Source organism: Garra rufa, chromosome 1 (genome assembly GCF_049309525.1).
Source record: "Garra rufa chromosome 1, GarRuf1.0, whole genome shotgun sequence".
Taxonomy (NCBI): Eukaryota; Metazoa; Chordata; class Actinopteri; order Cypriniformes; family Cyprinidae; genus Garra; species Garra rufa.
Window position 1 is genome coordinate 6,415,133 of NC_133361.1, and position 21,209 is coordinate 6,436,341.

A 21,209-nucleotide genomic window follows, 5' to 3' on the forward strand; every position below is an offset into this window, starting at 1 on the left:
TATAACACAGATAACATTAAATAGATACTTTTACTACTTTTTCTAAACATCTCTACCCATCCGCTGGTCATGCACATCCGCCATGCTTTTTTTAAATGTGTTTTATTCGTGTTTGTAGTTCTGGGCTGAATCATTTGCCAAAGCGCAATGGATTGTAGGCAATATTAGCCATTAGAGTGTGCACAGATCCACACTATAAAAATAAACCTGAAATAGTTGACCATCCAGGGACTTTTGGTATACTCTTTTCAGCATACTATGCTTTGGGACACACTTATTGTAATCTCAAATACTATTTAGGATGGATAGTATGAACAATGGGACGCAGGGTGTCAGTAGTTCTGATTGTGAGTTAAAACTCTTTGTAAGTGAAGTATTTCCAAATACTTCTTTAAACTGCTCTCTTTTTCTCCTCCTCAGTGAATCAAACTGTAAATGTCCATTTAATGCCAATAATAAAAACTTGTGGTCCAGCCTCAGTCTCAGCTGAGTTGAGACTGAAGCTGTCTACATGTTTGGCGTACTAACATGAGCTAAATAATGAATATTGTCTACTGCTTTAAAGCTGAATCAAATTTGTTTTTAGAATTGATTAAATTAATGCAGTCTCTCTTTTTTTTCTCAACTGAACTGCATCAACACTGACCTGAAGTGAATAATAGCACTATTGTCTTCTGTAGAGCTGCTTTACAGCAGAATCTGAATTAGTCTCATATTTGGTGAAGTTTGCGTCATTGATTATGTGTAACAATTGATCATCTATAGGAAAAGGTGGAAAATTTTAATTTACCATGTTTGTTTTACAATGCAATTACATAAAAGAAAACAATAAAAAAATTAACAAATTAAATAAAATCTAATAAAATGGTCACTTGAGATGAATATTGCATACCGCAAACGTCACCTTACCAAACCCAGAAAACAGGTCTCATCACTTCCGCTTGTCGGAGAATGGCTGTTTTTTCACTGAATCGCACACATCTTTCTGAACGCATGTATAACTGCCCTAAAACCATGGGCTCCTCTGATCTCAGCCTCTTTTGTGGCGTTCACTCCCTCCTTACTGGTCAATGTTAGCTCAGCTTCCCTTCGTGATTTCTCAACTAAACTCTGATGTATTTCCTTCCATTCTGATTGAGTGAATTGTTTGTACTGCTTTTTGTGCTGCTTCACTTTCTCATCCAGTTTCTGTTTCTGAATCTTCTGAATGCGTTTCTCCATTCTCTCAAACAGCTCATTGGTGAAGTGAGTCACTCTATTTTCTGCCACCATCATCTCTATTTTGCTGATCAGACCTTTAAACTGTGGGAAACTGGCAGAGTCATTGTCCAGACAGAAGAATCTCTTCCCACAACTGTCTACTAGTTTTTTTAGATCTGGATCACCATACTGCATATACTGCTCAATGGTTTGATTTTTCTTCTCTAACTGATCTTTGTGAGTGAAGATGATCATGGTGTATTTTAGTACCTGTTCTCCAAACACTTCTTTGAGATGTTGCACTGTATTTTTCTCCTCCTCAGTGAATCGACCCACTCTAATGACGATAATAAAAGCATGTGGACCTGGAGAAGCGTATGTTATACATTTCATTATTTCATTTTGAACATGTTCTTTACTAAGTTCAGTATCATAAAGTCCAGGAGTGTCGATCACTGTGATCTCTTTATCAAACCTCACTCTAGTTACTGACTGACACTGTTTGGTCTGAGATTTTGAACTGGCTGAAAATGTAAACACATTTCTGCCGATGATGGTGTTTCCTGTGGCACTTTTCCCAGATCCAGTTTTTCCCAGCAAAACCAGCCTGAAATCTGTCCTCTCGTAAATGTTTGCTGGAGACTCTCCTGAAACTACAGATCAAATCAGAAATAAAACACACTCTACAGGTTCTCCCTGCATAACTAGTGCAACAAACTAGTGATGTGAACAAATTATATATACTTGTCTGAAAGTCATTATTAATGGCATAATAAACACACAACTTACACGTGACAGGAGTCGCTCTTTTGCTGTCATTTCTCCTCATTTGTATCATGGTAAATTTCCCTCCATTATTCTTCATATTTTTTTCAATTTTCTGCAGTAGTTCTTGGACTTGTTTCTCTGATTTACTCTTGTTATTGAAAATGTGAAACCTTCCTTCACAGTCAGTCACCAGTTGTTTGACATCTGCATTACTTTCCTTCTTTAGATATTCATCAATGGTCTGATCCAGCTCCTCCAGATCATCTCCACGTGTGAACAAAATCATGATGTATTTCTCAACTTCAGGACCATATAAACACTTAATGTAATCCAGCATCTCTTCCTCATTTTGCACAGGTTCCAGTAAAGGAACTGTGAGCAGAACTGCACTGAGACCTGATGAACATTGAAAGTCCAGCTTTTCTTTCATCTGCTCCAGCTGCTCTTCATTCAGATCTGTATCCAGTGGATCTGGAGAAATAATCACATGCACCTGCCTCCCACTGATCTGTGTTTCACCATATACCACTTTAGTCTCATGCTCTCTAATTTGAAACTTCTTTTCTCTCACTATTGTGTTTCCAGATGAGCTTTTCCCAGAACCATATCTGCCCATCAGAAGAATCCGGATCACTGGATCATCTGGACTGAAGCAGATCGCTGACATATCTGAAAGAAAGTATGGATTAAGAGGAGGATCAGGTCAGGTAAATGCAGGATGTAAGTAAAAAACAAAATACAGACTCTAAAAAATGCTGGGTTACTTTATTTATTCAACAGTAGGGTTTGCATGTTTGTTCACTTTACTATTCTTTACTATACTTTACATCTGCTGGGTAAATTTTGACTGACAGTACTAACATCTACTTTTAACGCTAGTCTTCTACAAATGTAGCACATGCTGGAACTACCCTCAAGTTCCTGAGGTACTGTAAGCAAAATATTGTGAGTATATTGTGGCCTTTATCCCACCATAATTATACAGATGGCAATCTATATGGAGTTATATCTCAGCATAAATACCTGACTGTTATCCAACAGCAGCATACGTCTTAACGTTGTTGTGAAAGAAATTCTCCTACACACTTGACTTAAGTTAAAAGGAGAGTCTCCCAATACCAAAACTGTTTTTTTTTTTTTTTTTGATTGCTAATGGTTATAGCTCCGACTGCACTGGAGAACCAGGCCTAAGACAAGTTCAGCTCAGGATTTAAGAGAGACATTGTGATTCAAAGGGAGAAAATGAGCTGCTTTAGAGTAATTCATTTATTAATTATTTTCTTCTAATAGAACTCTTGGGCTTCATGTCGCAGTGCATGATTTGTGCCACTATAAAATCCCAGTATGCATTGTAGCATGAATACATTATGCTTCTGAACTGTCAAGTCTCATTATTTGCTTTTTTTTTTTGTTTTTCGTTTTTAGACGCTGATATTCAAGGTTGGTCTGTTTATCTGGTTATGTTGTTGATTCATTATAGTGATCTTTCAACCACACCTGTGTTATCTATAGTTCAGTAAAAACTAAGTTTTAATAAGTTTTATTACACTGGAGTGAATGTCATAAAATGTAAGCATTTTATGACATTCACTCCAGTGTAATAAAACTTATTTTATTGTAGGTGACATAAAATGATCTGTTTCTCTTTCAATCTCTTTGTCACAACATGCAAGTGCTTTAGTAAAGCACCACTGTAACTGTTGTAAGAGAAATCATTTATGAGAAGTCAAGAACCTAACAAAAGCAAATAAAACTATTATTTTCAATAAAACATCAACAGCTAAATCTATATTTATTCTCAGTAAGAACTTCTGGTTAAAAAAGTCAGTGTAGTTACTAATGTGTGAAGCTGGAAATGTCGTTTGTGGAGTTGTTTAATCATCCTCTGCTGAGATCATGAGAGATGCCATAAAAAAAAAATAATAATAATAAAAAAAAAACCTCACAGCAAAGTTCTTCTTTATTTAGGGGTAAAATGAAGTTGGAAATACTTCTGCCGTTTTTCACTCTTTGCGAACATCTGTTGATATCCACATTTAGATGAATATGTAAATATGTGCTTACAACATTACAGTTTAATTTCTAATATAAAGCAGCTCTCTAGTTACTTGCAATTTAAATTATGTTATAGGATAAATAGCTGTTGGTCACTTTGTGAAATTATAAATAAGTTAAGCAAATTAAGTAGGCTGAATTTTATAATAGTGATATGAGGGTATAGTGGAAACTGACAGCATTCATGCCTAAATTGCTAATAGTGACAAACAATTAAATTTGTGTAAATGTGAGTTTCCTAGTCGGAATTTGGACATGAACAGCCTCTCTAATGTTTGTGTGTATATATATATATATATATATATATATATATATATATATATAAACTTTCATATTGATGCAAACTTTAAAGCAACTTAAAGTCTTAAAAGCAATATTCTACATTTTTACAACTTAATTTCATGATCATCTAAAGCTGAATTAGCTAGAATTTTCACAATTATTAAATTGTACCACAGGAATGAATTATATTAAATAAGTATACTATACTTAAGGTAAACATTAGAAAAAAAAAAAAACATCTTTGAGTCCGTGTAGAGAAATGTGTCTGACCTGTAGGTGTTGATGATTGAAGATCTTTAATCAGTAGTCGAAGATGGCTTTAGTGAAAGTGACTCCACACGGATTGTAAGAATAATGTTTCTTAGAAAACTATTCTAGCACAAAACATTTTTAAATCACACTCTTTAAATGAAACATGATGATGATTCGGTCCAAAGGAAACCGGAGTGAACAGCAGCTGCTGAGTTTAGATTTACTTTCACTTAATGTTAATGCTGTTTTCTTCTGTTACTGTTAGAGGAGGCTCCTGATTGGTGCAGAACCCTGAACAAACATGATCAAACATTGACCCATGACCTGCTTGAGCTAATGATTACCTGATACTGTAAAGATTTATTACAGTAGCAGTCACATAAACAGACTAAAAAAAAACTTTATGAAGTGTATGTAAGATGTTAAAGTCTTTGTCTTTAACAAAAACAAGCTGAAGCGAAAACAGAACTTATCATAATGTTAAAATATGAATTTAAATAGCTATCATTCAAATGTGCAAAAAATGCACAATGTAAAACATCTGATGTTTTAAAAAAAAACATATTTTGACAGTAACATGCTGTTTTTCATTAACACATTAACAATGCATTTTATGTTTTTTTTTTTTTTTTTTTTTTTGGGGGGGGGAAAGCAATATACTGTTAATTATGAGCTTTCAGAGTTGACACTCAAAGACCCAAATCACACCCTACACCCTCATTGACTATTCCCTACAAGTGCACTCGAATAAACATTTACTCATTAACAACCAGATGGACTTTCTATCAAACATCTACAACAGTTCTCAGTAGGAATTACAGAGATGTGTTTAAATTTTATTAAAATTGTTTCATGTAAAGTTGCGGTTATGGCGGTTAATGTTTCATTTATGTGGACTCTTGTCCATTGACACTTTCTGTTTGTTTCTCTGGCTGCAAGCTAATTCATTAGGTGATGTTTGAATCCAAAACCGATTTGCATAATAAGTTACGTTGTGCCTTCGGTCAATGAAATGAAAATAATACATTTAGTTTTAATTGAGTGCATCAAAGAAAGAGGAAAAGAAAAGGAAGTTTACTCTTCTGCTGGCATGGACACAACACTGATACAGGCGCAAAACAGAATACAATTTATTACCACTAGGAAGCAGACAGAAATTCAAGAAGGGTCAAGTCAAAGAACATAAACAAAATTTACTTCAGAAAACAATCTACAAAAACTGTAAACACATACAGAAACTGCTAAAAAAAGTAAACATGTATAGTGAAAAGTAAAGAGAGTACACTCTATCCCTGTCTAAACCTAAACAGGAGAAAAATGTAAGCAAAACAATTGGCAACTTACAACAGAAAGTAAACTAAATCATAATCAACTTAACCAATCAATTAATCACATTTGGGCTAAAAAGATTATCTTACAAGAGGACTAAGGATGTTTTTTTTTTTCCAGCATTTTACTATAAGAAGTTAACCACAAACACCAGCAAAATCAGCAGAAGAGACTCACTCCAGTTCTCCACACTCCACACAACTCACATATGGTTTAACTCCAAACACTTCCTCTAGTGGACCGATCAGGGCAGTGCAGTCAGTGTTCAACAATGTGAAGAGCCACAATTCCAGATGCCAAAAAACTAAAAACAAAAGGAAAAACAAAGCTGAGATGCCTGCAGAACATCTGAATCTGTCTCTGCCCAGACCTCCATCTTTAAACAGTTTTGTTATTGGTCACTGTTGACCATTACAAACAAAATGGAAACAAAAATATAATCTTAAACTATGTTTACATGACAATAATGCAGTCAAAATACATATTTTCTTCCCTTGCATTTTTTCCCACTTCAGGCAAATTCTGAGTCTCTAGGGAGCAGGCCGTGCTCAAGGTGACCCTTTGGAGAGGGGAACACTAAAATGCTCTGGTAGAGCACCGCCAGGGTGGAACACCCTGGAGCAAAGAATACTAACCTCAGAAATAACGCTTGACAGGAAACAGCATGCTCAAAGGAGACACTCACAACTGAGGGGAGCAGGTAGCTGAAGAAAGTTCCACCAATCCAATGGGATTATAGAGTTTAGTCAAATATTAGCAGCTGCAGAGTAAATACCTATCTCTCACATGGAGAAGGTAGGTGTCTAGCCTTCCATGGAGGGGAGAACCTACCCAAACAACCTTTGGACAGTGTGCTACAAAACCCTGCCTTGGCGAGGGGAGCACTGCAAGGTCCTGAGATGAGCACAGAGTGTGCCAGCGCCAGCAATTATTATTATTATTATTTTTTTTTTTTTTTAACTGAGTCGAGCCCCTGAGCCAGCCCTCAGAAGAGGGGGCCTTCGGGTAACCAACAGTTGTGCTAGTTCCACAGTCCAGGTACTAGCCCTCAGCATGCTTTCGCCTTCTTAAACTTCTCGACCAATGTCTCAACGGAGGTACCGAAAATGTGAGTAGTTAAGTTAAGACACAGTCTTAACTACTTCAGGGTCTAGAAATGTAGAGGTTCTGTAAAGGTGTCAGATTGCAGCCAAACAACTTCTCATAGAGTGTATAACACATTACAGTCTGTTCTCGTCCTTAGCAGTGGCGATGGAGTTGTAGAAGTGCACCATCATTATCTTTGGTGGGCTAAACGTATTCAGTTTCCACAGAAAGTACATCCTCTGACCCAAACACAGCAAATCCAGATCTCATCTTGTCTTGATTCTTGTATCTATAAATCCATCCAGTTTAGCTTCCACTGACATTTTGAAAAATGCTATAAACCCTGTTGAAAACAGTATATTAAATATGTGACCCTGGACGACAAAACCAGTCATAAGGTTAAATTTGACAAAACTGAGATTTATTCATCATATGAAAGCTCAACAAATAAGCTTTCTATTAATGTATGGTTTGTTAGGATAGGACAATATTTGGCTGAGATACATCTATTTGAAATCAGAAATCTGAGGATGCAAAAAAATAAAAAAGACTGAGAAAATCACCTTTAAAGTTGTCCAAATTAGGTTCTTAACAATGCATATTACAAATCAAAAATTACATTTTGATATGTTTACAGTAGGAATTTTACAAAAAATCTTCATGGAACATGAACTTTACTTAATTTCCTAATGATTTTGACATAAAAGAAAAATCAATAATTTTGACCCATGCAATGTATTTTTGGCTATTGCTACAAATATACCCCAGCGACTTAAGACTGGTTTTGTGGTCCAGGGTCACATATTTCCTCAAGTAGTCTGTGTATTTTGGCAATACCCTTGGGACAATCTTTTGTCTAGTTTAAATTGAGCAATGCGTTTAAGTCAGCCGTGGGAACTCAGTTAGTTTGACCACACTGGTTTAACCCACAATAGAACCAAGAGCATCTCTGAACCCAGACTGATGGGAATGCATTCTGTTGGTATTCCCTCTTCTTTCTTATAGCAGGTTGAATTCTGTATTTGTCTCAAGATTTCTACTGTAGAAGCTGCTGAGGATCTTAAAGACTGACAGAAAGATAAAATGGCTGGTAAGTGTTATTTGTTTCAGCTGGGACTGATCTTTCTCTCTTCACTTCTCACAGGTATCTCTACATGCTTGTTATTCATGTCATGTCATTTGTGAATACTGTTTTATTCCTGAATGACATCTGACACTGAGAATGACCTGCTGTCACAGGGGATTGTTTATGAAGCTTGATTTGATAATATATAACATAATGATTACTCAACTGTTGTTTTTCAGGTACCAGTGGAGTGGATGATGTTCATGTGTTCATCAGTTCTGGTGGAAATGTCCGTCTGCCCTGTAATAATGCTCTTCATGACTGCAAATAAACTACATGGAACTATGACAGATTCAGACATTCAGCAGCAGTTGAACTGATTGGTTTAGGGAAAATGAAAAAAAGACAGAGACTGAGTCTGGGGTCTGACTGCTCTCTGAACATCAAGAACATCACAAAAGAAGATTATGGATTATACACTTGCCAATAATGGATGGCTGGGAATGGACAACACCAACAACAAGCAAATGATGCACGTGTTTATCTGCATGTTCTTCACGGTAATTTTTCAATTATGTGGTCAGTTTAAAAAGAGCAAATTCTTCATTTAAACTCTCATGATGTTTGAAAAGTAAACTCTTCATCATCCTCACAGACTGAGATCAGTCCAGGTAGCTCTGTGTCTCTCTCCTGTCAGTTGTATTCATCATATACTGGAGTCTCTTGTGATTATTAGTTTAGTTTAGTTTGGTTTATTAAGATCCCCATTAGCTGGGGTCTATAGACTTTAACAGAAAAAAATATTCATATAACATGAAACAATACATTATACAGACAAAATGGAGTGCACACATTCATACATAACAATACAACAACGTACTAAAAAATAAAACCAAATAAACAATAAACCAATACAACAACAGCTCCACATTATTCATTATCACAGTTACAACTGTACTGCTATAGGGTTCATAATTATCTCAGTGTATTCCCTCTCTTCAATCATTCTTGACAAAAGAAGCAACACATAAATAATAACAGTTATTCTAATGTAAATAAATAGAGTCTTAATCTTTTGACGAAAAGTCATTGCACTCATTCCCAAAATCAAGAACTGTGGAAGAGAATTCCATGCCACCATTGCTCTATACAGCACTGTCCTTTGCATTAGATTAGTTCAACACGGAGGTAACAAAAAAAAAACGACTCTCTGTTGACTGACGAGGGGAATATTGATGGACAGCACTAAAAAAAGACAGTCTACGATAAAGTATTACTGGTATTTTTGAAACAATAATTTTTCTAACAAAATTAATAACACAATAATTAATCCTGCCTTTTACACTTAGCTAAACTAGCCTGGTATTCAATTCTTTAACACTAGTCCTAAAAGGACAACTTAAAACTACACGAGCTGCTTTATATTGAGCAACTTGCAATTTTCTTAAATTCATTTCAGTTGTACTTGACCAAATAATTGAACAATAATCCAAATGTGATAAAACTAATGATTCTGCTAATATTTTCATCACACGATTTGGAATAAATTTTCTACAATGCTTCACAACTGCCAGACTCCTGCCCATTTTCAATAATATTTGATTTATATGACAATTCCAATTTAACAAACTATCAACAATCACACCAAGTAGCTTTACCTCAGTAACCTGTTCTATTACCACACCACCCACAGTCAGACTCAACGAAGGCGGATCTTTTAACAGATACTTGGATCCTAACACCATACATTTACTTTTCCCTGCATTAATCACCATTTTATTGTCCCTAATCCGATTTTCAATTCTTTTCAGTTCAACTTGTAAAATATTATTAAGTTCAACAGGGGTTTGTGCAGATGTATAAATTGTAGAATCATCTGCATATAGAGCCATGGTGGAATTCTCTAAAACAAAAGGCAGATCATTTGTAAAAATAGAAAATAAAAGTGGCCCAAGGCAACTCCCTTGTGGCACACCACACTCAAGAGTCTGTTATTGGATCCGTTCTGAGGGAACTGAGGTGTTCTGGGTGAATCAGGCTGGTGTTAAACTGACGATATCAGACTCCAGATATCAGATATCAGCTCCAGGACACTGTATCATCACTCTGACTACAACACTCCTGAATGAAGATGACAACAGAGAGTGGGGATGCAACGTTACTCACATAAATCAAGTCAAGACCTCAGCCACATATACTGTCAAGAGTTCAGGTAAGAAACTAACCTTCTTTACTTACTTTCAGAAGACTCTGGATTGGTAATATAATTTGTTCAAAAAATTAAGGGTTGCACATAAATGAGCCATAATTGCTTCATGTAGTCATATGGTAACCACTGCTGCTTCTGAACAAAAAAGTATGATGTGATGTTGATTATTTTTGTTTTATATGTTTGAACTGAACTAACAGACATGATCACAGATTCAGCAGCTGGATCATTATTCAGAGGTACAACACGTATTTGCATTGTTTGTTGTTTTATACCTTTGATTTCATTCTGAGTTTTACAGATTGTTTTTTTTTCTCCTGATTGTGTCTCTCATCTGTCCATCATCTTTCCTGCAGTGATTGTGGTTATTGTTGAGTTTGCAGTGTTTGCTGCTCCTACTGTGATTCTTCTTCAGATCATCTGTGCAAGAAGAGCTGGTGAGTTTTTCAGCCCCTCTCTCCTGTGGATTACAAAGGTTTATTTTAGTTAATTTAGCCAAGTTTAGCTGCAAAACTTGCCAACTTGTCACACTATTAAGAAAGGCCACCGGCACACGTACAAGACACACGTACAAGATGCTGAGAATGAGTTTAAATGGCTTTTAAACTGCATTAAATGTAATATAAAAAACACAGTAATTGACAGTTAGTCTGTAGAATAATCATCTCTCTTTTCTGTGTGATAAAGCTGCTTTGGTGAGTTCCTTTTTTATTGTGTATGATTCCTACTGGTATTCTTAATAAAAACCTCTGCAGTTGTGTTTAATATTTCATCTTGAATGAGATGTTTCTTACAAATAGTTAGTTAGTTATTTTTTAGTCTTTTATTTTGTAATTTGCTGCATGTTTCTCCCTTGCCCTCTTGTGTTCCTGCTTTGTTCTTTAGTCCATATCATGCTCTCATTGGTTCATGGTCCTGTCATGTGGTTTCAGTTCTGTTTGTTCATTTGTTTCCTGTTCATTATTTCTGTCCAGTCATTGGTTGCTTTTTATCACATGTTCCCTGTATTTGCTTCTTTGTGTGTGTTGTGTTTCTGTGGAGCTGCTGTTGGTGAGTCTATTGTCATGTTAGCTATTATGTTCATTGCTAAGCCTTTGTTTATTTTCTATGAGTTTCACTTAGAATATATTAAACTACATTTTGGTTTACATCTGGTTTGCCTCAGTAGAGTTTGTTACACAGATCAGTGGGTATTTCATAAAACAGGTTTACCAAATAAGCCAGGCTTATTTCAGTTAGTCTGACTTTTTAATTAACACGTTAATTTGGCAAAAAATAAAAAAAAATAAAAAATAAAACACTGAAATAAGCCTGACTTACTTGGTAAACTTGTTTTGAATCCACCTCTGGTGATTTTCCTTCATGAGCTGGTAATGTGAGGATGTGATAAACTGGGAAGCAAAGCAACAGAGATGAACAAATAATGAAATTATTAATTAATGGTTATAATAATTAATGTAACTTATTGTGGTTAGTTCAGAAATCCATTTAGATAAACTATTGGCTTCCACACACTGCACCTACGGTAAACACTATACAGCCAAAGTCTGATGCTCATCTAATTCAGACACAAACAGACCAATAGAATCTGCATTTAGTGAGCATGATGTCATCATCTTTAAACATGAGTTTAGTAGCATACAGCAGCTCACTGAAAGAAAAATAGATAATGTGTCAGAATTATTTAAATTCACAGCATCATCAGTCTAATCTGGGTTCAGAGATCCTGCATCCAGCAATAGCATGTTTTAATCCTCAGCAGTGAGATCACAGCTCTGCTATAATTAATAGACTATTTTAGTTACTAAAGTGTAGAGCGGCTGTCAACCATCTCAAGATTGTAAGAAGGTCTTGACCCTGGAATAGATTAAATAGCTAAACATCACTGTAAAACTTTACATGGAATACGATGATCCCATAATCACTATTATCATAATCATTTGCAAAAATGCAGCAAATAATCTGTGGATGTTCACTGATGGAAGTGTGGAGACAGCAGTGAGCACTTTGCACACATTCTCTCCTGACACTTAAACCTGTGGAATTCCTTAAAGAGCATGGGACTGTTTGTGAGATTGTTTGTGTATTGTGCAAAGTTTGTCATCCTCATGTAGGATGTGCATGTCTTAAATTAAGAGCAGCTGCAGCAGAAATTATTCTGTTCTCATCTGTAGCCTGCACTTAATGTTGTCTGAGAAATTAAAAAAGTGTTCATTAAATACCTCTATTTTCTGATGGTCTTCGTCACATGCATGAGACATTTTTACAGCCTTGAATGTGTGGAAACTTTCAAGTTCCTCATTCATGCATCTTGCGGTCACTCTTGTCACAGTGTTGTCAGAATCAGCGCTGACACTTGCTGCACCTCTCCTTTTAAAGAAATAGGCGTAAGGCCTGCAGGGCCATCCACACCTCCACCAAAAAACATTGTGTCATTTTAGCATGAATGCCCCTACATCTGACCCTTTCTGTGGCAGATCTTGATTTGTTTTAGCTCAACCCTAACTCTTAGCGTTAGCATTTGACCAATGCTGGATAAAGATCATATTAGATGGCCATTGTATCTCTCCCTAATCAAACACTCCTGATTCCATCATCAGTTCATCAATAGAGACTCCAGTGGTAGAAACATTGTTGATGAGACTCCAGGAACTGGTTTGGGAACCACTGGTCAATGGAAATGTGGAGAAAAATATATGTCCCTGCTGAAAAAACCAGCATATGCTGGTTAGGTATGTTTTGGTGCTGGGATGCTGGTTTTAGCTGGTTTATGCTGGTCCTTTGCTGGTTTATGCTGGTCCCTTGCTGGTTTATGCTGGTCCTTAGCTGGTTAATGCTGATCCTTTGCTGGTTTATGCTGGTCATGTTGCTGGTCAAGGACCAGCATAAACCAGCAAAGGACCAGCATTAACCAGCAACATGACCAGCATAAACCAGCAAAAACCAGCAAGGGACCAGCATAAACCAGCAAAGGACCAGCATATACCAGCTAAAACCAGCATCCCAGCACCAAAACATACCTAACCAGCATATGCTGGTTTTTTCAGCAGGGGTGCTACATCAGGTTCCTCCAGAGAGCCTAAACTAAACTAAACTAAAACTAATTAAATACACCTAAATCAACTAGACTGTGCGCGCTGCTGCGGTTCGCGTGACACAACGTGAAACCAGACCTCATTTGCCTCAGTGGAAACACATTCACACTGTCTGAATCGTTCTCTATCGCCTACATTGGGCACTACAGGCCATTCACCAAACAGAAAACACTAACACTGTGAACAAGTGACGGATCTTAGCCGCAGATTCAGCGTCTATTTATAATGTAGGGGGCGGGACACTACAGACTCTGGAGAGCATTTGATTGGACAGAACGTTTGATGAGAAACTGAAGTGCACGGTGATATCATCAAAATCGTTCATTCATATTGGCGGAAGTGACGAGACTGTAAGGTTTGAATGCCCATATCTTGTAAACACGAATTTTTTCGTTGTTTTGAAGCACACTAGCTTATAGATAAACTTCATGGGAATTTTAAGCATTTTGCACTTACAGATGAGTGTGTGTTACATAACTGTTTATTAATTCTGGTGCTTCTAGCAATTGTACAAAATACATTTTATGCACTTTATACATCTTACATCTACAATACATCTTTGCATAAAATATATTTTTATAGATATTGAGTGAATACCTTTCCAGTAACGAACCCGTTTTATCACTTATATTTTAATTAATTTGTTTCTAGAATTTAATTTGTTTCTAGAAAACTGCTAGAAGAGTGAAGTTGAACAAACAGTAATGCAAAGAACCGCCTATAGATTGGGTTTAGAGCAAATGTGGTTTGTAACTGCTCTTCTCTTTTAAGAAGCTGCTTGCTACACGTGTTAATAAGGGAGGGGCCCGCCAACCAATCTTAATATAGTACCTTAAAAAAAAACTTCAATAAGTAAACATGAATGCATAACCAATAAAGATACCAAACAAAGAGCAGGTTACCAAATCATTATTAAGTTGAACATAAAAAAACAAACAAACATCAAACACCCAAACAACCTCAGGAAGATTCAATTCTACAAGATAAGTCAGGATCGTCTTTCTATAAATGTCTCTTGATACTCATCAAAGACGAATGTAATATGTTGATGATGCTGATGATGATGAAGAGGCTTGAGTCGAAAAAGAGTCCAAGAAGCAACCATGGTGTCCAAATTTCACCAGTTCATATGTGCTCCCAAAGATAGGTCGAATCCAGCAGCAGTCCCAATTGCTGATATATCTCCATATGTGCTCTGTCAGTATACTAGTGGTTTAAAACTACCAACAAATGAAGAGTCCTTCTAGAATACAACATACAAGCAGAGCATTAGCAGGCTTTCCAGAACATTCACATCAATTCAGACCAATTACCATTCATAACTCTGATCAAACTGATAACTGAATACATAATAGCAAACACTTACATAGATTGAGCGTGAAACATTATAGTTTCTCAACCTGGACTCTTCATAATGAAGCAATACATGGAAAGACTACCATGATTCTTCCCATGCACCAAACAATTCTCTCCTTCTACTACTACACCTGCCTATATCTAAAGGAGGCATACTGATTAGAGCCCCTAGAGGATGGTAGTGGAACTACAACCCCACTCAAACCAAAAGTGACAGAACCATGGGCTGTTACAGGTTTTAGCAACAATATGCAGTTCTCACACTAAAGAACATGTTTCACAGCGCTGTTGTCTGGTTAGGGGTTATGGTTTGGCAGTTCATAGGAAATATAGAAGAAACAGAGTTCAACCCAAAAGCGGTAACAGTCCACGCTCAGCTCTCGAGGGAAGATTTAACTGATTGAGGCGTTTAGAGAACAAATGCAGCTTAAAACCGCCTGAGCTGATCTCAGTTTTTCCACTTCTCCATTATGACTCACATTGTGACACTAGCAGCATTTAAACACTCAGCCAATCAGATCAGAGAAAGTGAAGAAACACAGGAAGAGCTGCTAGTAAGAAAGAAAGAGTTGTGAGCATAGAATAAAGAGGAAGGCTGACAGAAAGAGAAAATGTCTGATAAGTGTCATCTGTGTCTGCTGGGACTGATCTTTCTCTCTTCACTTCTCACAGGTAAACACAGCTGTACTTTCTCAATAAGACATTGAGTGGGATTAGACTGGGAAACAGTTCATTTTTGTCATTAGTTCTTAGTTCTATTCTTGTTACATACAGAACATACTTGATTATTTCTGAACAAATGTAAATGTACTGTTTCAGGTACCAGTGGAGTGGATGATGTTCATGTGTTCATCAGTTCTGGTGAAGATGTCCGTCTGCCCTGTAATAATGCTCTTCCTGACTGCAAATCAACTACATGGAACTATAATAACAGACATTCAGCAGCAGTTGAACTGATTGCTTTAGGGATAAAGAAGAATGACACAGAGAGTCATGAGAGACTGAGTCTGGGGTCTGACTGCTCTCTGAACATCAAGAACATCACAAAAAAAGATTATGGATCTTACACCTGCCAACAATATGTTGATGGACAACACCAAGGAAACGATGCACGTGTTTATCTGCATGTTCTTCATGGTAATTTTATGATTATGTGATTAATTTAAAAAGTGCCAGTATTTCCCATGATGATTGAAAAGTGTGTGATTTGTGTGTTATTTTGTGTTTCAGTCTCTTCATCATCCTCACAGACTGAGATCAGTCCAGGCAGCTCTGTGACTCTCTCCTGTCAGTTGTATTCATATACTGGAGTCTCTTGTGATGAATGGATCCGTTCTCAGAGAATTGAGCTGTTCTGGGTGAATCAGGCTGGTGTTAAACTGATGACATCAGACTCCAGATATCAGATATCAGCTCCAGGACTCTGCATCAGCAATCTGACTACAACACTCCTGAATGAAGATGACAACAGAGAGTGGAGATGCAATGTTACTCACAGAAATCATCTCAAGACCTCAGCCACATACACTGTCAAGAGTTCAGGTGAGAAAACAATCTCATCAATCAGTTTTAGACCCTTATAATGTCAGTAACACTAATATCGCTGAAGTAGAACAAACTGAGTTACTAAAGCTTCTTTCAGTCTGACAGAAGAGAAACTCAAACACTTCTGCAAACTCATGAACTGCAGTAAAGTTTATCAGTCCAACTAAAGCTGCTGTAAATAATAAACAAATGTAAAATAATGTATTATGCGATGTGATGAATGAAATTTGGTTTTATACCAGTTAAACTCTTTGCACTTGTTATGTTTTGAGCCCAAACCCCAGATAGACAGAAATATGTGTCTTTTACACCACACAAGGCTTAATTTGAAGGGAAAAAATAACAGGGAAACATCAGAATTCAGTTTCAGAAAAAATACATCCCTATTATTGCACACGGCTCAGTTTTTGGAATTAGCTTTTTTTTTTATATGTGTTTTGTAATAATTTTAAACAGCTTTAAATGTATGCAATGATTTAAATCCATTAAATGACAACACCATTTGATCTAAAGGTATTAAAGTAACTGTACGATATTCAGAATTTATTTAATTTCCTATAATGCACAAGGCTTGTTTTTTTTCTGATTATATCTTTATTATTTTTATATATGGTACTGAAACCACATCTTTTATGTTTTATTACACTGAACTCACTTCAGTTCATTTAACTCTGCCAGAGTTTGTGATAAAGATATAAAATTTACTTTAAAAATGCGCAATGCTTATTTTTTTCTGATTATATTTTTATTATTTTTATATGTAGTACATATAAAAGTACTGTATATAGTATATGTATATAGTACTGAAACCATATTTGTGACATGTTTAATATACTTTAAATACTTCAATTCATTAAACTCTGCCGTTGCTTGAGATAAATGTATCAAACCAACTGTAAATTATGGAAAATATCATTCCTTATGATACACAGGGCTAATTTATCAGATTATGTCATTAGTTTGTTTCTGTATTAAAAGCATATAAGGAGTTTAAATGGAAAAGGCCTTAAGTACCATCTGGATTTTTTTTCTAAAATAACCATTTGTATTATGCTCCCATGTTTAGAAACATTACTTTCACAGTAATGAGATTCAATATTTTATTTTATTTTCCATTTAAATTATAGAGCTGCATATAAATGATAATCTCAGAAAAACCTCTGGTGTGAAAAAGTGTTGGCCACCTTCCTGATTTTCATCATGTGGTGATGCGCTATGAAATTATTACAGGGCTAATTAATTGTAATTTAATAATAAAAGTGACCTAAAAGGCCTAAAAATAAGAATATGACGTTCATTAAAAAACAAACAAACAAAAAAATCCTTATAATATTGCCAATTGTTGATGTTTTTGACAATATCTCTGGCTATTGACGACACATGACGCAACTCAAGATGAGGAGTATTTTGCGGGGACCATCCACTACGGCACTGTATTGCATTTGGTTTTAAAAGGACAGCTGCCTTATTTAGTTGCTATTGTCTGTGGCATTGATGTAAAACATGCTACAAAAGAAAGACAGGAAATCGCTGCTCTTGACTGAATCATACGAAAGCCCATCTGAACAAAAAAATTAAAAGGTTATTTCGACGTGTTTTCTCACAATTCTGACTTTTTTTTTTCTCAAAATTGAGAGATATAAACTCACATTTCTGATTTATAAAGCAATTCTGAGAAATAAAGTCAGAGTTGTGTGGTATAAACTTGCAATTCTGTGAACATATCAGTCTTTTTTTTCTTGCAGTTGCAATCTCACAATACTCTTTTTTTTTTGTTCAGCTGCTTTGCAATGATTTGTATCATGAAAAGCGCTATACCAAATAAAATTGAATTGAATTGAACAATACAAAGTTGCAATTGCGAAAAAAGTCAGAATTTCAAGATTCAAACACGCATATGTGAGAAAAGTCAGAATTTGGAGATGCATAGTCGCAATTGCGAGAACAATCCAGAATTAATAGTTATATCCCAAAATTCTGACTTTAAAACTCGCAATTGTGAGTTTATATCTCACAGTTCTGAGAAAGAAGAAAAAAAAAGAGAAATTGTATTTCTTGTTTCTCTATGAGAAGTGGTTTAATTTAATTTTAATATAAATGCATTTTGATTCCAGACTCCCAGGATAACGAAACTACAAAATCAGCAGGTACTTCTACAAATTAAGATGCTACTGATTGAGTCATGATGATGTTACTGGTGATGCTTTTATCTTGACTCTGTATCTCTTCTTCAAACGCAGTGATTTATGTTTCTGTTACTGCCGCTGCATCTGCTGTTTTCATTCTTGCTGTTCTCTGTCTGATCTGGAGAAAAAGATCTGGTGAGATGTCCTCCTTTCTAAAAATGAACTGTTCAGATCTCACTTTAATGAAGAGCAAACAAGCACATCAAGTTTAGATTTTATGCATCATATAACTTGCATTATGTGACTATGATATTCTCAAACAGAGGTTTATTCCTGTAATCTCAGCAACAAGTGTTTGAATCGTTTCTCTCATTCATTTGAATGGTTTCGTAATGTAAATGTCATTCCCATTGTTAGCATCCAGTGTTTTGCAAGTGTGTTTTATCATAAACACACAAAAAAAATTACATGAAGCATGTTGTTTTTTTCAGGTAATAAAAGAGGGACTGGTGGATCATCGGTGAGTTCAATTATGCCTGTGATTTAGATTTGATTTCTTGTTAAAGCTCAGAAAAGTGTTAATTTTGCAGTTTTTAATGGTTTGTTTTCTGAAGGTCAAAGCTGAGAATGAAGATAAAGTGACGTATGAAACAATCAACATGTCCAATCCTGCTGCTGCAAGAGTCAAAGTGAGTCAACTAAACCATTCAGCATTCATTTCACTGTCTGTTCAATAATGTGATTTACTCAAAGCTGTTGTTGTACATATTACAGTCAGAGATATGTCTGATCTGTGTATTAAACTTGATTTCAATGCATGTTTTTATTGATGTTTAGGAGCAGACAGATGAAGTGACTTATTCTGAGGTCACTTCTTCCAGTAAAAAGCCAGTAAAATCACTCACTGTGAGTAGACTGAAGCTCATTCCCTTCTTCTTCATTAATGATTGCTATCCAGTCATGTCCTGAATAAAACACATCAGCTTCTCTTATCTATATGCTGCTAAAATGTACTTCTGAATCTGAGTCTCAGATAAATAAAGTGCATTTGCTAATAGTAATAATGGCATTGATGGAGAAAATCTGTGCTATTCTTTCAGGATCATAATGATACAGTGACTTACGCTGCCATCAGATGAACAGAAAACGAGCCGGAGGATGAACTTTAATGAGCATGAGCTCATCACAACAGCAGCAGACGGGATGTTTTCTCTCGACGCTAAGATTCATGTATTTGCTGTTTGGAAGAATTAGATGTATGTGAACAAGCAGAACTGTGTTGTCAAATACTTCTTGAATTTTAAAGTGCCTCTAATATGGATTTTTGAAAATGTCCTTTCATGCAGTGTGTAACACAGCTCTAAGTGAATGAAAACATCTAGCAAAGTTGTAAATCTGAAAGTGCTTCATGTCTAAAGTCTCTGTTAATAATTGTCTTTCAAAAGAAACTTAAACATATTACCTGCCTACTTGTTGTCGGCGCATACCTGGGAAACTGGAACCCACAGTATAAAAAGTGTATTAATATGTATTTGTTTAAAGAAAATGGCCCAACGTTTTGCCATATATATTTTTAACGTGGATGTTAAAACATTAAAAAGAAAGAAAGACATCTTGGATGACATGGGGGTGAGTAAATTGACAAGACATTTTTATTCTTAAAATGAAGCAATCCTTTATAACTTGTTGCTCTCATGTACTCTGTAGCATGCAAAATGCGCATTTAGTTGTGTGTACTGTGTTTGCTCCACGCAGTTTGGAGGTCTTTGGCTAACCGGCTAACAGCAATATCTGTTCACTCGCAACTGTCTAGAAATGTGTTGATGAATAGTGAATGTTTGTCGTGGTTATTACTTGGAGTTATGCTACAGTATAGAGCAATACGTTGGTGTACAAACTGCAGTGTTTAATCAATATGTTTCTGCGTTGGGCTAATGCATATCCCATAGCTGTTTGGGAGTTTAATGTAATGGTGATGGCTGTTCTGTTTCCAAAATGCACTGCACGCAATATAGACCAAACACAGCAATCATGGTCATTGGACCAATCACCGCAAATGAGCATCTGGCAAAGGAGGAAATTAATCGTTGAGCAAATAAGGTAAAAATAAATGAATGTTTTTTTTTTTTTTTTTGCTTTTTTTTTTTTTTTTTTTTGCTTTGCATGTCAACCTGTTGTTGCGAACTCCCAAACCAAAATATGAACCTTTTATAATCCATAATAGGGACACTTCAAACTTAAGTAAAAAAAATATATATATTTTTAACCAAATTCAGTAGATACTGCAGCATGTAAATCGTCTGTTTCTTGTAGGAAAAGATGCCAGGAAGACAGTATTACTTCAGTTTCTGTTCAAATTATATTTTCATCAAATATTCTGTAAATCGAAAATTAAATGTCAGTTGTGCATGCACATGTCTCTGGTTAATGAATGACGTGAAATTTTTGGATTGCTTTTGTCCATCATTAAGACTTGGATAGCAGGTGAAAGCAGTAATGCCCCCTACTGGTGTACACATGCAACTCAATTCTAAATATAATTTGATGTTTATGTTCGTTGCATTCTCAGGAAATCTCTTTCTTGTAGTTTACTGTTTTTTTGTGAACTGTAAAGTTTACGGAAGCTCAGACACTTTGATCTTCGGACAATACAAATATATTATCACCTATCCTTTCCACCCACTTCCCCTCATCTCCTGTCACTCAGCTGACTCAGAATGCTCTATAACAACATATAGTGTTCTACATGAACGCAAGTGTTATTCACAATAATGTTTGACATCATCTGAATTCCATTTGTTAGTTCCTGTCTCCATTTCGGGGGTTATTTGTCTTGGTCT

The 21,209-nt window shown here is 35.9% G+C and overlaps 1 protein-coding gene and 1 pseudogene across 1 annotated transcript; one reads left to right on the forward strand and one right to left on the reverse strand.

Moving 5' to 3' along the window:
* Positions 1–963: 963 nt before the first annotated feature.
* On the reverse strand, positions 964–4,735 carry LOC141344053 (GTPase IMAP family member 8-like). Its single transcript, XM_073848783.1, has 3 exons — positions 4,576–4,735; positions 1,990–2,637; positions 964–1,853 (listed from the first exon to the last, which is right to left on the reverse strand). The coding sequence occupies exons 2-3, from the start codon at positions 2,633–2,635 to the stop codon at positions 964–966; spliced, it is 1,536 nt and encodes a 511-aa protein (XP_073704884.1). The 5' UTR covers positions 2,636–2,637; positions 4,576–4,735.
* A 10,574-nt stretch (positions 4,736–15,309) lies between these two features.
* On the forward strand, positions 15,310–19,538 carry LOC141343246 (uncharacterized; annotated as a pseudogene).
* The last annotated feature ends 1,671 nt before the right edge of the window (positions 19,539–21,209 follow it).

Bases quoted from the DNA above. Each gene is read 5' to 3' on its own strand.
- LOC141344053 (XM_073848783.1), bottom strand. From the start codon at position 2,635: ATGTCAGCGATCTGCTTCAGTCCAGATGATCCAGTGATCCGGATTCTT. The intron at 1,854-1,989 runs GTAAGTTGTGTG...TTTGATCTGTAG, and splicing joins AAGAGCGACTCCTGTCACGT to TTTCAGGAGAGTCTCCAGCA.